Source organism: Cyprinodon variegatus, unplaced genomic scaffold (genome assembly GCF_000732505.1).
Source record: "Cyprinodon variegatus isolate N-32 unplaced genomic scaffold, C_variegatus-1.0 Scaffold256, whole genome shotgun sequence".
Lineage (NCBI taxonomy): Eukaryota > Metazoa > Chordata > Actinopteri > Cyprinodontiformes > Cyprinodontidae > Cyprinodon > Cyprinodon variegatus.
Window position 1 is genome coordinate 336,211 of NW_015150709.1, and position 16,675 is coordinate 352,885.

The 16,675-nt window shown below is 36.6% G+C and overlaps 2 protein-coding genes and 1 non-coding gene across 3 annotated transcripts in view; 2 read left to right on the forward strand and 1 right to left on the reverse strand.

Moving 5' to 3' along the window:
- Window positions 1-1,036: 1,036 nt before the first annotated feature.
- Window positions 1,037-1,108, forward strand: trnaa-ugc. Its single transcript has one exon. It is a non-coding gene; the product is annotated as a tRNA-Ala (tRNA).
- Window positions 1,109-2,583: 1,475 nt separating this feature from the next.
- tomm22 (translocase of outer mitochondrial membrane 22 homolog (yeast)) lies at window positions 2,584-6,321 on the reverse strand. The gene is made up of 4 exons (XM_015382360.1): window positions 6,031-6,321; window positions 5,625-5,743; window positions 2,858-2,975; window positions 2,584-2,670 (listed from the first exon to the last, which is right to left on the reverse strand). Exons 1-4 carry the CDS (start codon window positions 6,118-6,120, stop codon window positions 2,596-2,598), a joined length of 402 nt encoding a protein of 133 aa, XP_015237846.1. The 5' UTR covers window positions 6,121-6,321; the 3' UTR covers window positions 2,584-2,595.
- A 2,525-nt stretch (window positions 6,322-8,846) lies between these two features.
- Window positions 8,847-16,675, forward strand: part of maff (v-maf avian musculoaponeurotic fibrosarcoma oncogene homolog F) — a 10,977-nt gene continuing 3,148 nt past the window's right edge. Inside the window, exons 1-2 of the mRNA XM_015382449.1 lie at window positions 8,847-8,963; window positions 15,833-15,917. Coding sequence (XP_015237935.1) covers window positions 8,875-8,963; window positions 15,833-15,917 — 174 coding nt within the window. The 5' untranslated portion in view covers window positions 8,847-8,874. The remainder of the gene's footprint in view (window positions 8,964-15,832; window positions 15,918-16,675) is intronic.

Consider the following 16,675-nt stretch of genomic DNA (forward strand, 5'->3'; position numbering starts at 1 on the left):
AGCTAGCTGTTACAATATGGTGATATTAACAATGTGTTTCTGCTCAGACTGATTTAAAATTACTTTTGTATTTTTCATCCCAGTGGGATAAACCATAGGCAGTTCTAAGAAACAATATCTCCAAAATCTATACATAGCATTGATTAATTTTATTTATTCATTCATTTATTTTTTGTGTGGGTGATAACGACACAAGAAAATTGAATAAAGTTAACACAATTCAGCCTAGTTTACTTTGTCAGAAACTCTACAAGACTCAGGTGGAGGCATCAGTAATCACCTCAATCAAGGGATACCTGATAAATAAGGTGTCTGTGATTTATTGGTGTCAAGATCGTTCAAGTAAAGAAATGCATGTTTTCATGTACTGCATTGAAACTTTTTAGAAATCTTATAAAAGTTTAGCTTTATTACTGTAAATAACCTGTCATTGCTTATGCTGGGCATTCATACCAATGCTGAAGGAAATTATTACTGCATTCAGTAGTTATAGCAATAGTTCATAGGACCCTCTTACATTTTTCTGTTTTACAATCATAAGTCATGGATTTAGAGAGTCAACAGAGACAACTTCTTTTTCTAATTTAGGTTCATCTAACAGGGCATGTCGGTTAGAAAAACTTTCTAGTGTAGCTGTTAAATTGGGTTTACGTGAGCAGTGTTTTTGTTTTCCCTCTTTAATTAAATTCAGTTTATTTATTTATTTAGCGCCAATTCACAAAACACGTCATCTCCAGGCACGTTACAGAGACAATTCAACCAGATCATACAGTCAGATGGATTGATACGTTTTCTAAGGAAAACCAGTTGATTGCATCCTCTCATTGACTCGAAGGCAAACCATTACATCAAGCATGCTTGTAGCGACAGTGGAGAGGAAAAACTCCCTTTTAACAGGAAGAAAACTCCAGCAGAATCAGGCTCAGTGTGAGCAGCCATCTGCATCGATTGTATCTCTGGCTGTACATGGCTAGAGTGGTTGTCCTGTAGCAGAAAAAATTATACCTGATGATCTTGTTTTCGGTCACTTCCCAGTGGGGATGTAGCTCAGTGGTAGAGCGCATGCTTTGCATGTATGAGGCCCCGGGTTCAATCCCCGGCATCTCCAGTTATTTTGAGGGAAGTATTGACCTGGTAATAAGCGCTTTGGGCTTGGGGCCCGGAGGTTGAGTTAAACTTTGAGAGATTGCCATTCTAGGTCCCTAAGCAAGCCCATTAATTTTATATTTAGGGAATGGTTTACTTATTATCACTGAAGTTTAGAAGAAAAACTGAACCATTGTGATGCAACAATAGAAGATAACAGCTAAACAATATTTTGTTAAATTATTTATTTGGTTTAGTGTCTCTAATTACAACTATTTTTAAATCAATGTAATGAGCATGTGCAATGTTGGGCGAAATATATATAGATGGAATCTCCATCATTTAATCAACTTCAGCGCCTTACAGGGAATTTAATGCGTTCATAAAGTCCGACATGTTTAGCTCCATCTATCCTCCCATCTACCCAGTTTCCCCGTGTATCTCAAGTCTCCCCAGACCATGATGTTGCCACCTCCATGTTCTACTGCAGGGACGACGGTGCTGCATTACATATCAAATGCACTGTTCTGTTTTGGTCTCATCTAATAAAAGGTCCTCCCTCATCTAGCTTGTTAAGTCTTGTAAATCATTGGAGATCCATTATCTATTCATTTAAATGTGGTGTGTAGGAGCAGGCAAAACATCCTTACATGCATGACAGTAGAATAAATGGTTTGGATTGATTTAGGACATCTGACACTTGAGGGTTTACATGATATTTCATTTTATTTGGTGTTTTCGCTATTTCCCCCAGTCAAGTTAAATAAAAATAGAGGCAAATTTTGAAGTGTAAGACTGTAAATTGCTTCCAAAATGGAAACTGTTAGCACAACAAATTTCCCCTCTAGGATAATAAAGTTACCCCGAACCACAAACAGGACAACTGGCTTGAAATAAAAAAAAAAAAAAAGAAGAAGATGGATTTTACATGGTTTAAATGAAATACCCGACCTCTGCTATAGTGATCTTATTCATATAATCTTTTAAGGTGGAGAAATAATTCTCTAGTGGAGTTTGAAGGGAAAGGCATAACAACCTCAAATATGAACATTTTACATCCAGATAGAAAAAAACAAAACAAAAAGAAGTCTTTCAAATGAAGCTGCTCTGTCAACACGCCCACTTTTCATACTTCTTTAGACCTTACTGACATTTCTAAGTACCACCATGCCTTGCATACAGAACATAAAGCACACATGAAGACAGAACTAAGAACAGAAACACGGATCAGACTGGAGACAAGTCTTACCCCTTCTTACTCATGTACCCACCCATATTTGCTACCCACCCAACAATTAATTAAAAAAACAACACTACAGATGCATTGCTCATACACATATGTCTCAGTTTGACATTTGGGACAAAGAGAGAGAAATGAATGAGTTCTGATTTACAGCTGATACCCAGGCCTTCTCTCAGTGTTCCATTCTCTTTCTCCATCTCTAACTGCAGACATCCCGGCTGTATCAAAAGCAGGAGACTTGAACTAATGTTTTGATATCTTGCTCTTCATGCTTTGCCGGGTGCAGGAGGCATCATCCCCGGCATCCCACCAGACATTCCAGTGTTGGGTCCTAATAGGATCTGAAACAGGAAATAAAAAATATTTTCAGCTTCTTACTCAATTAAATAACTTATTTATTTTTAATTTTTCCCTTCATTTTAAAGAGATGTGACAGAAAAGGCTCCCCCTTCTAATAAGTCAAGTGTTGGGTCAGTGTGATTTAACAATCTGGTAAATGAACTCTGCAAACATGCTTAAAAAACAAACCTGTCTCTGCTGTTGCAGCTGCTGCTGCTCCAACTGAAGTCTCTCTGTCTCAAATACAACCGGCAAGACCAGGATCATGAACGAGGTAGTGCCCACCCAGATTGCAGATCGGGAGAAGCTGAGACAAAGTAAAGAAACTGGTTAGTTTGGCTATAAAAGATAACCCTAAACTACCCTGGTATGCTTCGATTAATGACTCCATAACATTAATTTTACTTTAAAAGTGCTGCAATGCAGTCATCGTTGAAGCAACAGTGACTGCAATACTGTAATGAAAGAACTGTCTGGATCAATATTAAGCTCTACTTGCTTATAATACACATTTGTAGTTGCTTGAATGGATGATAAAAATGAACGTTGAGGAGATGCTAGTTAACCTTTTGAGTTAAACTTGTTGCAGGCTCAGCTATAAACATGCAGAACAGAAAAAGAATAGACCACCTCCATGCAAATCAGATCTCTTCTTTAGAAGTGGCAATTTAATGCAACTAGAGAACAGTAATAACACGTTTTGGTGTGAAGGTTGTTAATTCATGAAAGTTAAAAACAAAACAACACTCGGAGCTGGAAATCTGTTTTATACATTTTGGGGAGGTGTCAGTGTCAGTCAGGTAGTAAAAGAGCAAGAGTTTCAACAAATATTATGAAAGCTGAACATATACTGCAGAATCATGACGTTTATCTTTTAGAGATTTCATCTTGTGAAAGGAAGGAGCTTCAGAATATAGGAGTTGCAATAATCATCACAAATTTGCAAGTTATAAAAGACAGCTTGAATGCAATATTTGGAAGCTCATAATGGTTTAACTGCCATTTAATCACATTCTGGATTAGGATTGCAAACACTGATTATTTTGTTGATATCTACTAATTATTTTTAATCAAGCAATTAATAATAGCAAAGCAAAAGGAGCCATAAAGAAGATTTTATATAGAATTTAGATACAGTGAAGCTAAAACTATGTCTTTTGAGGAGTGATAGATAGAACATATTCATCTGCAAAAAAGATTTTTCATTGTAAAAAAAAAATTGTATACATTTCTATGACATTTTGGCAAAATAACTGCTCCGAGTGCCCTTTCAGCTAATGGCATGTGTTAGAGATTAATCGATTACAACATTAGTTGATGATTATTTCAATATTCCATTGATCATAATCAATCTGACTAATTGTTGCAGCCCTATTCTAGATTACAATATCATATGCAATCAGCTGAATAACTATCACTAGCCTCCATGAGTTTTAGTGATTATCTTGCAGAAGTTTATCAAAAGGTAATGTGAAAAATGCATTCAATAAAAGAGCAATATTAAGCTACATACTGAATTGTCTTAATATTGTAGGGATCTAGGGATAATGTAACATTCTAAAATGCACAGCAATGTCAATGAATATTGCTGTTGATAAAGGTGATTACTATTCACAACAACAAAAAATTGATGATTAAATAATATGTCAATTTTGAGCAGTTCTCCAACACACGCATCAGCATTGCCTCAGCTCCTTCTAAAACTAATCGATGACTAAACACAGTGGAAAAGCTGGGGGAAAAAAAATAACATTTTCAGGCGGTTTCTTTTCTATCTCCCTGCTATAGTTCAATCAATCTGAATCAGATAACACTGGTACACATATGTCAAAGCTGATTTGTAAATAGGGCATTGAAATTGTGCATTTAAAAACCTCACAAGCTCTAGCTTGTGTGCCAAATTGTCATTATTACAAAATGCATACTTCTTTTGTATTGGGGTCTTATTTAGTAATAGGGCTGAGTATTTTCACCAAAGTCCTGAATCGATTCGATTTTGATTAATACAACTCTAAATCAATTAATTTTGATTCAATCTCTATTTACAATAATAATATTAAAAAATAATAATAATGAAAGTGGTTCAACTGTGTTTCAAAATACTCATTTTATTTTTTCCTGTCACATTAAACACAAGGTGCAATCTCGTAAATAAGACAGTTTAAACTTCAGTTGTGAACAAAACTGTCTCATAAGTGCAAACTTGTTTGTGAAAAGTGAAAAAGTGAAGCCTCACTCGAGCAAGCAGATGTGACACAGCGGGGACACAGCAGACATGCATGAGCTGCATTATCTTCACAAATTATATTTGCAGCATTGTCTGTAACAACCACCGGGTTTTTGCTGGTCAGCCCCCATTTGTTAATGTCTTCAGTCAAACTATTGGCTATATTTACAGCTGTCTGGCTTGAAGTCATCTTGAGTGCATCTTTCCTGCTCATTTGAATGTGAACGTCACGCGCGTCACTATAAAACTAATCAATCTCATTCCCTAGACATCGATTCACAAAAATGTAAAGGAATCGATTCAAAATCTATTTTTTTTACCCTGCCCTATTTGGTAAACATCTGAAACATTTCTGCTCATGCCTAAATACTGTTTGCTAATACCCTAACAAACATGTGTAATATTGTCCACTGAAAGTGTATCCACCATTCACCGATACAACATTATTAAATAATCTAAAATTATTAGTGTTTTATTATGTAATTATCTAAAAGCTTCTTTATTTATTTCTATAAATCTTGGATTATTATTTTGTTACACTTTTGTCTATTTTCTAATACTGTGGCATTTTGGTGCTTTGTATTCCCATACGACTAAAAGAAATTATACCCAAATGGATTTTGTTTTTTTGAGTGATGTCAATAAGAGGATTTTCTCAGTGGGGGATTGTTTCAGGTAGTTATAGTCTAATGCTATAACAATGGAAAAGCAGTGCTGATGAGGACTGACCTGTAAAACTTCTTTAACAAGGAGACCGAGCACTGCACAGATACATCTGCAGCTGACCTCACGGTGTCAGGAAACATCTCTGTCAGCCCCCACAGCCTCTCCACCAGGGTCTCATCCAGCTGAAGGAGACAAAAAACAATTTACTTATCAAACGAAAGACAAGATATAGCAGCGTGGGCTCTATGGCGGCGATTCTGAGATGAAGCACTGATATTTCAAGCTAAATAAGTCTGTTCTTCTAGACTTGATTGAAATAAGGAAAATAAAGAGCTCTGTTAGCTTACAGTTTAGCATGGAATAAGGCTAGGCTAACAGGAAATCATCCTGCAAACACTGTTAGCATAGCTAAAATAAGAAAACAGCGCTTTTTTTAAACGGGTAATGACTGAAAGGAGAGAAAGCTAACATCTTCATCTTCATCGTCGTCTATCTCGTCTTCTGGAGGCCGGGTAGACACCGGGCCTGAAGCCGGGGACAGCTCTTCAATTGCAGCCATTTCTTCTCTTTAACTTCCCTGGTGGTCGTCCGGCGAATTTAGCTGGAATCCGCTGTGAAGCCGTCGTACAGTTTCGCCGATTTTTTATTTGATTTTCAGCTGTTTTCATTCAATTCCATTCAATTTCAGTAAAATAAGCCTGAGACGACAGTCTGAGGTCACAGTAGGGGAAAAACGTGAGACTTGTCAGGGTAAGGGTAGGAGTGCAGGGGTCACTTTGGACGACAGGTGGAACAAACAGCGCCCCCTGTAGCGACGGCTGTCTAATAGCTCCAATAAAAAAGCATGGCACAAAATAGGGTTTAAATTGAGGCAATGGGACTTTGTATATTTTGGTCATTTGATTTTCCTTTAAGAAATATATTTAAAAAATAAAAAAAATTTAGGTTGCTATTTATTTATTTTTTTTTTTGCTTCAAATATAAAATCCAAAATTTAAATAAATTTTTTTTCTTTTTAGTTTTAAAACTATATGGTGAAAAAAAATGACATGCGTTTCAAACCTTATTTTGGATTACAAAAGATAAAGTTACTTTATAACATGAATATAAAAAAGACCCATACGTTCATATTCCGAAACCGGATATGGTTGTTGGCATTACGAGGGCATCATATTTGACAGGGTACACGCATTGCATGGAAAATATATTTAGAACCACTTAGTTAAGCTCTTATATAGACTAAAACAAGGTTGCCATCCACATGCAGTGCAATGATTCTAAAAAATAAAAAATCTTTGGAATAAAACTGACTAAGTTTGATGGGACTCCCTGATTTTTATTGTCACGTACTGTACCGCTTTCACATGCTGTTGCATTTTTTGTTGAACATGTAAGTTTAAAAATAACTACACTATATTTTTCACCTTTCAGTTTTCACAAAGACATTTCTTTAGGGCCAATGTCTTGGTTAATTTTGCTGTTATGTTCTCTTCATGTTCATTTCTTCTCCATACCTCTCATGCCTACTAAATCAAGTATCTGTATAATGTGTCAAACTCATTTCTGCATTGGGCTTTTTCTGCATAATTAAATATTTCAAGGTTTGGTTATAGGTGTATGAAGTAAACCTTTGATTTAATTTATTCATTTATAAAGAGTAAACTGTTCTGTTATAAATGTACTCCCATTTATTTGAAGCTTTAGCCCCTTAGTTCACTTTAAAAGCATATTTGCCTCTATGTCTCATTTGGCTTTTAAGAGCAAGATAGATTGCTGTTTTATTTCAAATAAAGATGTGTTTTTTTAGACCAAGTTTGTTATGATGTTTTGATCTTTGTTTAATTTCTATGCTTCATGAACTCTATGACCTGTTCTGACATAACTTATAAAATCAGGATTTTATGCAGCAGGCAAGAAGAAGAAGATGCTGGTCTCACATTAAACTGGCAAGTCATGTCTGATAAATTGAAGTATATGGTGATCAGACAAATTATGCTGACTGGACAGAGCACTGGCCCCCTGTACAGAGACAACATCCTTTTTTTAATGTTAAGAAACTGGACATTTCTCTTTTCTATTTTGATTTCAATGTATTTCTTGTTTTTCTAAATGGTAAACGAATCATAAATAATTCTAAAAATTTTGCTCACCACTTAATAACACTGAAAATTAGAAAAGCTCTTTATTTCAATTTTGATTTTTGCATTTAAAACAAAAACAAAATAGCCATTTGTTGTTTTTGTTTGTTTTTTTATTTTTCATACCCTTTACTAAAATGAAAATCAAAAGACTAAAAGATGCACTCCGTTTGTCTTAGTTTTTCCTCTTAAATAAGTTTCTACACCTATCCAAGAGTCTTTGTGAGTTCTAGATAGGCCTGTTTGTGGTTGCCATGACTAGGATGACTAGGAATTTGCACAGGCATGTAGTGTTAAAAATAGCCCAACCAATCTGTCAAAAACTTGAAAAATGAAAAAACCTATTACCTATTAAAAACATACGCAGCATAGTCATTTGGTATTATTAAATACCATATAATGTATACACATACAATTGCATGCTTCTCCGGTCTAAATTAAAGTCAGTGGTGACAGGCCATTTACCTGTCAGAACAGGTTATTACCGCAAAACTAAACTGCAAAAATTAGAGATAAAATACGAAATTATAAAATTAATATGTGCCGTCAATTTGTAATTGAGGATTTGACCAAGCTTGTGGGAGACAAGCATTTTCCTCCCCCTGTCAAATGAATTTTTATTATGACTGTAAAAGGTGAAAAGACAGGTTTCCAATAGTTGCAATAATTATTTAATTTATGACCAAATGATAGTAAAAATAATTAGATCAACCTAGAAAATTATCATCCAGTCATATAAGTAAAGTATAAATGCTTGATTCTAAAATAAATATTTTATATTTTGTGGAACTTTTAGAGTTTTTTTTAATAGTTTTGTTAATTTTTTCACTGTTTATCTCTTATAGTTTGAATATCACTCAAACATAGTAAACAAAGTAATTTTACAGATCTGAAATCAAGAAAACGTTTATTTAAAATAATTTTAAAAATCCTTTTTTTATGGTTTATTTTTAATTTGTCATAGCTCAGTTTTATAGTCAAAAAGTGCTTACTGTTAAAAATGTGTTTCTGGGCTGTTTTCCTGCTATTGGGATAATAAAAGGACTCGTTCATGGAAAAGTTCTAGGATTGCAGGGATTCCTTGTTTACATCCTCCTGGAGAGCGCCGAGGTGGGCGGTTAGCTCCGCCCCCATTCTTTGGGCCTGACGTCATTGTCGCTTGGTGTTTTTTATGAATGAAAGAATCCAACCTCAGAGCGCAGCAGAGTAATTCCGGGAAAAGGCGGACTGACATTTTGTCGCCACAGTCGCGTCGAACCAGCAGGTAAATTATTTTTCATTATACAGAATATAACGGCCTCATTATGACATAAGAATGTGTTATTCGGTAGTAATAACCGAGTATTAAAGGAATGCTCCCCGCCGGGCGGCTCGCCAACCAAGGACAAGTGAGCAGGCAGCTGTTCTGCTCTAGCTTTAAACCGTTCATGCTAGCTGCTAACAGTTAACATCACTAGCATGTTAAGAAAACGCGTTAGCTTCACTTCTTGATTTGTGTCTCCGCGTATTATTTGACGTAAGCGGATGTTTTCTACTTTAACATATCTCTGTATGATTTATCGGCGTCTAAATAAATAAAACCTACATTTCCGAGGCACTTTGGTGGCTGTTTACTACAGCAACCGTGCTTTAGCTGGTCGGCTCCTCTCATATAAGGTGAAGGATTGGTTTAAAATCTCAGACAAAGTGGTAAACAACACGAGGAGGAGTTTGTTTATGTGTTGAAATCGGAATTCATTTTTAAAAAGAGTATATAAAGGGTATAATAGGGAATCTATCCGAGCTTATATTTAACCGTGGCATGTTTACTTGTTGCTTCCATAAATTGTTATTTAACTGTGATACACAGTTAGAGTAACAGTTTATTTTTAACCACAAAGGGAGAGTATTTAAAGCTGTATTTGTTTCTTATTGCGTTGGCTGCTGCTGGTTGACTTCTAAGTCTTGGCGGAGCTAAAGCAGAAGGCTTATTGCTGAATCACCCTGACTTTACAAAACGGCGGTCTCATCGGTTTGCAGCCTAAGTCCACCCGGCTGCTGCTGTTGCTGCTGCCTGGACAAACACTTTTTTTGCCTTAACCTCTGACTTCCTACGCATGTCGGGAAACGGAGAGAGCTGTCAGCAAACCAACTCGCCCATTAAAAGGCGTTTTATAGAGCTTTGGTTCACCAGCCGCTGGGTGGGAGTTGTAGACACCACGGACTTCCGGTTGGGCCCAACCAGTACAGGTGATTCTGGGTCCTTTCCATCCACTTCTGTCCTGTCTCCTTTAAGAGAGATCACATCTATATAAACAAAGTCTAAGCTAGGGATCATACTTTTTTTTGGGGAATCTATAAACATTATAGATTTAGAATGATAACTTGTATTTTTGTAATTTATCCAGTGTCAAAAGTACTCACATTTGTTACTTAAGTAGAAGTATAGATGCTGCAGTTTAAAAACACTGGTAAAAGTTTAAGTATCAACTTGACCTCTTTACTCAAGTAAAAGTGAAAAAGTATGTGCTCCAAAAACTACTTAAAGTATAAAAGTATAGAGTAACCTTATATGAATCGAAAGCTCAATTTTCGACTGTGTTTTAAATTAGGAAAATGCCACATTTTGTTTTTTATATATTATATTTTAGAGACTGTTTTTAATTTTGAGCGGAAATAACATTTTCTCACATTACTTTTTAAACTTCTAGTAGTTGGCTATATAATTTCTTTAAAAAACGTTAAATGAGGAAAAAGCCACTTTTATTTTTTATTATTATTATTATTATTATTATTATTATATATTTTTTTATATTAGATTTTAGAGACTGAGGAATCAGTTCTAAATTTTAACATTTTGTCACATTGCTTTTTATATTTGTAGGTTTGTTGGACATATAATTTCTTAAAAACACGTTATGCGTTAAACCATTTAGAAATGTAGTAGGTTTGGGGTTTTTATCGATCGTGAAGCCACAGATTTTTTTCGAATGTAAACAAAAATTAGTAAATTGTTGGGGTGGAACGGTTCACAAAATCCGCGGTTCGGTTGCCGGTTTCGTGGTCACGGTTTTCGGTTCGGTTCGGTATATGTTGATTGTTAGCCTGACATGTTGGTTGTTTTTATCCACAACTTTCTTTCCGCCGTCATCGTAGGTCACTCTAAATGCAAAGTGGTCCCACACAGCAGACCTATAAAGTGCTGCTGGAGCGTCTTCCAACTCCTGTTCTTTCCCACTCGCCATACCCACACAGTTCTCCATAACAACTGTTTTTTTTCTGCTACACCCGGCTACGCTACTTTGCTTCTTCTTCTTGTTTACTACTGGTGGTTGGCTTTGGTCGCAGTACCGCCACCTTCTGCTCTGGAGTGTACACGCGTCGCCTATGAGAAAAAGGAGCAGCGCATGAACCGAACGGAACACGCGCGAACTGAACCGAAACAGTCGAAATGAACGGTTCGGACGGGTTTTATAAACCGTTCCACCCCTAGTAAATTGTAACTTAACATTAGCTCTAGCATTGGCCCCACTTAGGAACTGGAGCGTCTTCCTTGGAAAAGGTCATCTTGCAGGAGTAGAGCGTGTAACCCATGTACAGAGGCCTCAGACCAGGGTTTCTTGCATGTTTTAGGTGTTTCCCTGTCTCCTCACATCTGACAGCGAGATGAACAGTGGTGTCAAAAGTACATACATTTGTTACTTAAGTAGAAGTATAGATACTGCAGTTTAAAAACACTCTGGTATCAGTTGAAGGAAGAAGTATGTGCTCCAAAAACTATTTAAAGTATTAAAGTATAAAGTAACCTTTAAAAAAATAAAACCAGCCAGATGCCACTATATGAATTGAAAACTCAATTTTTCAACTATTTAGAAAAAATCTTTAAGATAGGATAAAAATACAGATACTTGTGTGAAAATGTAATGAGTAGAAGTCAGAAGTAGAAAGAAAAATAAGTAATGGAGTAAAGTATAGATACCTAAAAAGTGTACTTAAGTACGGTAACAAAGTATTTGTACTTTGTTACTTGACACCTCTGGTCTTGAATGACATAAGATTACAGTGAATAAGCTTGAGAGCACCATCCCATTTATACCAATACATACATTTCACATGAGTTTATTTGTTTAGCTTAATTATGAGCTGAATATTGATCCTCTTTTTAAAAACTGCAAGCTAATTAGGCCCATCAGATTTTCCAACACTGTTATCAAAGGAAAACATGAAAATTTAATACCATCCTGGTTCTGTTTCTTTTGGATCTGAACCTGGTTTGAGCCAACTAGTTTTCATATATTCTGACTTATGAGGAAATCAAGAATAGCAAAGCAACTTCCTGCTGTTTGTAATAATTTGGTGGAGTTACAAAGCCACGTTTCCTTTTTTAAACCGATTGACGGATGGTGAGTATGACATGACTAGTAGCAAAAGGCTCCATTTCGTATCGGAAAACTGAGCACAGGTTTGTAGTTCTGAAGGAGTCGGTGATTTTCTGGCCTTGAGCTTGTCTCTGAGGTGAGCAGTGAACATCCCATGTAACCTAATAATATGTCAAAGACAAAGACACAAAACATGGTAAATAACTAGACACCACAGGGAACGGCTTGGAAGAGGCTCAAAGCTGGGAGGAACTGGATTAGAGAAACATAATACACCTGAAAAGTTTTAAGAGAAATGTTGATGATTAAAACTAAGAACTACAAGACTAAACATAAAAACAGAAAGAAGAAATTAGACAACCACAGATTTGATATTGACGTAGTATCAGTACAGTTGATACAAAGCAGGTAAAAAAAAACTGCAGTACTTTAAGATACAGAAATTTAAGGTAAAGAGAAAATATCTATTTCATTTCAAATTTTCTACATCACTGCTGATATAAGCTCATTTAGTCCACATCATCATTTTTTCATCTCATTGAATCTGACACAGAAATGTTACTGTTAAATATTTGGTGTGAAATAAGTGTTTAAAAACATGACGTGGAAAAATATGCACCATTATCTGATATTGGAAATAATCCCAAGTATCGCATCTGTATGGTTGTAAGTGAAGCTCAATTCATTTGTGTCTCAGACTGACTGACACGATACATAAACAAAGACATATAATAAACGTTAATTGCTGACAAAAGTCTCTGAGTTAACACTAAAGGTGACTCGGGTACCACCAGTTGTGTTTGGACCACAGTTTGAGAACCTTGGACCTGGAAAAGTCTATTGCCCAGTATCTCCATGTATTATTTCTGTGTTAGACTAATCCATCTGTGGTTGTGAACCATAAATACACTAAAGCTGTTACTACTAGGCTGTTTTATGCAAGAAGGATTTGGATTGTGTTACTTAACTCTGTCTGGTTGTGATGAGCACGGTAGGCTTTAGAAGAAACACACAGGTCAGCAGTTCATGTAAGAAAGTAATAATGCAATTAAACTGGGCATTTACATGGTAGAACAGCACAGCTAATATGTCTTTTGTCCATTGGTGAGGCATCGTAGGCTGTAGAATGTGGTTTAATGTACATTTTAGTTTAAATAAATAGGTTTCAGTTTGTTTAATTAAAAGCAAGATCACCTGGAGTCTTATTTCTGGGTGGGAAAGTAAGATTTGGCTGCTTTTCATATAAATATAGCAATGACCACAAGAATAAGAAGTGATTTGTTTTTCTCACTAAGTCTTCAAAAGAAAAAAAAATTAACTTTTTGCATTTCAAATAAAAAAAACATTATCGTCTGTCAGTATCCTCTATCCAGAAGTGAAAAAGTTAGGAGTTTCACCTGTTTTAGTTTTGAGAAAAATCTTCTTTAAGGTGCCTTTTGCTATATGATTATTAATCGATTAATCAAAAAAATAATCAACAGATTCATTGATTTGTAAAATAATCGTTAGTTGCAGGTTTCTGCAGCTTTTGAAGAGACAAAATGCACCTGTTGTTGTTAGCTTGGATTGCTAAAAGCAGTTAGCAACCAAATCAACAAAGGTCAGCTGTTTCTATTTATGTATTTTAATTTTTTGGGACTGTGGTTTCATTCATAGACCCAATTTTTTTATTCAGGGGGATTTAGTTTCCTGGGGAAGTGTTTTTAAAAAAAAAAAAAAGTTCCTTAATTTTTCTTCTTTAAAAAAAGTTTTGATCAAGATTAACAGCAGTAAACAACTCACTCTTTTTCCAATGGGGTTTAAAGTAGCTCTACGGTAAACTTTTGTATTTTTTGTATCTGCTGTTAAATATTGCCTTCAGTGGTACCAGAACCAGTTTGCACATAGACAGTACAAAGTGATTAAGAAATAAACAAAAATAAGGCCCAAATCTATGTTTTATGTTCACTGTTGTACATAGAGGAACTAAAGTAAAGAAGAACAATAATTAAGAGCAATGTGATATTTTTATTCAATTGCAAACTAATGTCATTAGGAACTGTGTACTGATGGTGGCGTCAGTGTGCCCCAGCACTTCTATGGCTATGGGGCAGCTCACCACTATCGGGATAAGAATGACTGTGGTGCAAGAATTTTTCGATCGGGCCGACTTTCTGCTCGATTGTGCGTTGTGTAGTCTACACGGGGTAACAAGGGGCGATAAGTCTCTAACGACCACCACCTGATCAGGAATTGTAAGGTCGGGAGAAAATCAAACATGTTAGAAATTCAGTCGGCTGTCGTAAGTTTGCATCCAAGCGCCGGGCCGCACAGTGTGACAACATACATAGTGGGGTGTGAACTTTTAAACCGTACAGATTATCATACAGATTGAGCTGTAGCTGCGTGCAACGGTTGAAAATATCGTACAGTGTCTGCCCGGCTTTAGGGGCTATGTTAGTACAGGTCATAGGTTAGGTCAACAATGTGATGCTGACTGATTAGTAAACAGGAAGCGGTTTCAAAAGTTGCAGAACACCATGATAATGCTTTGAAACTTAAATGATTAAAACTGCATTCAGTGTGACTGGCCTGACTAAGTCTGTTTCACAATGAAAAAAAAAAAGAAAGATCATCACAGGAGCTGCCATTAGCCAACACCACCTCAGAGTAGCCGCAAGGCAAAACTGCAATCCAGGAAAAATGCAGTGTCATGCAGCAGCCCTGGTCAGCCCCCCCCCCAAACATCAGGAGTGAAAGGCGTGAGTCGGAGAAAGGATGTTTGCTTTCTAAAGAGAAAAATCCCTAGTTGCGAAAAATCAGAAATTTGAAAAACTGACTTTGCAAAAGCAGGGCAGGAAAACACCCTGTGGTTTTCCTTAAGGTGTGAAAGTAGTATTGTTGCACTTTACTTTGTTTTTTGTTTTATTTTACACCTTCCCTTTTTTTCCCCACTGTTTGCAGCTCAGATCAGCTTATAGACCTTCCCCATACACTGTAAACCTTAACAATATCAAAGTGATCCGAGTGAAAACCACTAAATGGAAAAAAAAAAACACCAAGGGGAAAAACAGCTTCGGTTAGCCCACTTAGAGGATAGACTTTCATCCCACGCAACGATATTTGCGAGCTGACCTTAAGTGGCTCGTAGGCAGCTCTGATGCAATTTCTGTGTGAAGTGCTGAGTGAGAAAAACAGGGAGAAACATGACAAATACAGCTGAGTTAAACAGTCTCACCTTTGTTTTTATCCACTGTTGCAACACACAGCTTTCGTTTTACCTTTAAAGGTTCACTTTAGTGGATATAATCTATTTACAGCCCTTAAAGTCTATCAGGATGAGTTATTTTAAAGCAAATCAAATAAGAATGTTAAAGGTTGTCTGTCAGGATATTCCTCAGATGTTTTAATTTTTTTTACAGTGAAAGATTTGAACCGTTGGTGTTGACAAGAGGAAGTGTCGAGTGAACTTGTTAGGACACCTGCTTTGAGCAACTAAATGGCAGACACACTATATAACTTCCTCCTCACCATTCCAGCGAGTAGAAAAAAAATATAACAGCCCCGTCGTTTTCAAAACCTCCTCTTCCTCCCATATCAAACCGAAGAGTTTAATGACAGAGCGCGTTTGGAGAAGCATGAAAGATCTGCGGGTTCTCCTTTTCTTTACAGCGTGTGCTTTACCGCCTGTCTTGTGAGCGGATGGTAAATGTCAGGCCAGATATAAGCCAAAAACAGCACAATGACTTGAATCACATGGGAAAGCTTAACTTAATTCTTTTTTTTTTTTTCATAGTGTCTATATTTGTCTGAACTGGTGCTTGGGGGAAGCTGACGACAATTGGATCATGACGACAGAAAGGAACAGCAAAGCCCTGAAGGTAAATGTCTACCAGGGGAAAAAAAACACAGTCATTACATTTATAAATAAATAATGAATCATCCTTAAAGTCCAGGAACATGGAGAAAATTTGTCCCATTATAACCACAAGTGAAACTGTATTTTATACAAATGTTATGCAACAGACCAACATAAAAAAGTGGCTAATTAAAAGAAAGGGACATTTCTACAAAGTAAATCATGAAATGGCCATACACCTTAAATGATGATGGCAGGGTGAGCAGCAGCCTCGAAGTTTATACACATTTGGAGGAGCGGCAGAGACTCACAGCTCAGGTGGAGGATAGGCCAGCTATTAGTCATCCAATCCAAAAATCAAACCATTATTGATGATAATAATTTAACTATTGATCTCAAACTGGAGAAATTCACTTCTGCATTTAACCCATCCCCTTGAGGAGCACCTGTACACCCCCTGGGGAGCAGTGTGGGATTAATGGTCTTGCTCTGGGACATAGAGTGGCAATCTCTTATACCCCATTGACACTACCCTTGAAAAACCGGTCCGAGCTCAGTAACTGAAATAACTTATCGTGTGTAAATGGAAAGCAAACTGAACCAAACCGAGCTAACTGCAGACCAGTTCCAGAGGTGGGCTCGACTCGGTTTTTCTCTGGCTCGGTTCTCTGATAACAAGAGCGCATGAGCAGAACGCGTCATCTCCATCTGGCTGCACATCCCGATTCACACTCCATTCCAGTAGTTGGTGGTAATGCCCCTCCGGAAACAGAAGAAGAA

What these genes read in the sequence shown, in the direction of transcription:
- tomm22 (XM_015382360.1), bottom strand. Translation starts at nt 6,120, where the DNA reads ATGGCTGCAATTGAAGAGCTGTCCCCGGCTTCAGGCCCGGTGTCTACC. An exon ending in ACGACGATGAAGATGAAGAT is followed by an intron (nt 5,744 to 6,030) that starts GTTAGCTTTCTC and finishes TGTCTCCTTCAG; the next exon opens with CTGGATGAGACCCTGGTGGA. An exon ending in AGCTGCAACAGCAGAGACAG is followed by an intron (nt 2,671 to 2,857) that starts GTTTGTTTTTTA and finishes TTCCTGTTTCAG; the next exon opens with ATCCTATTAGGACCCAACAC.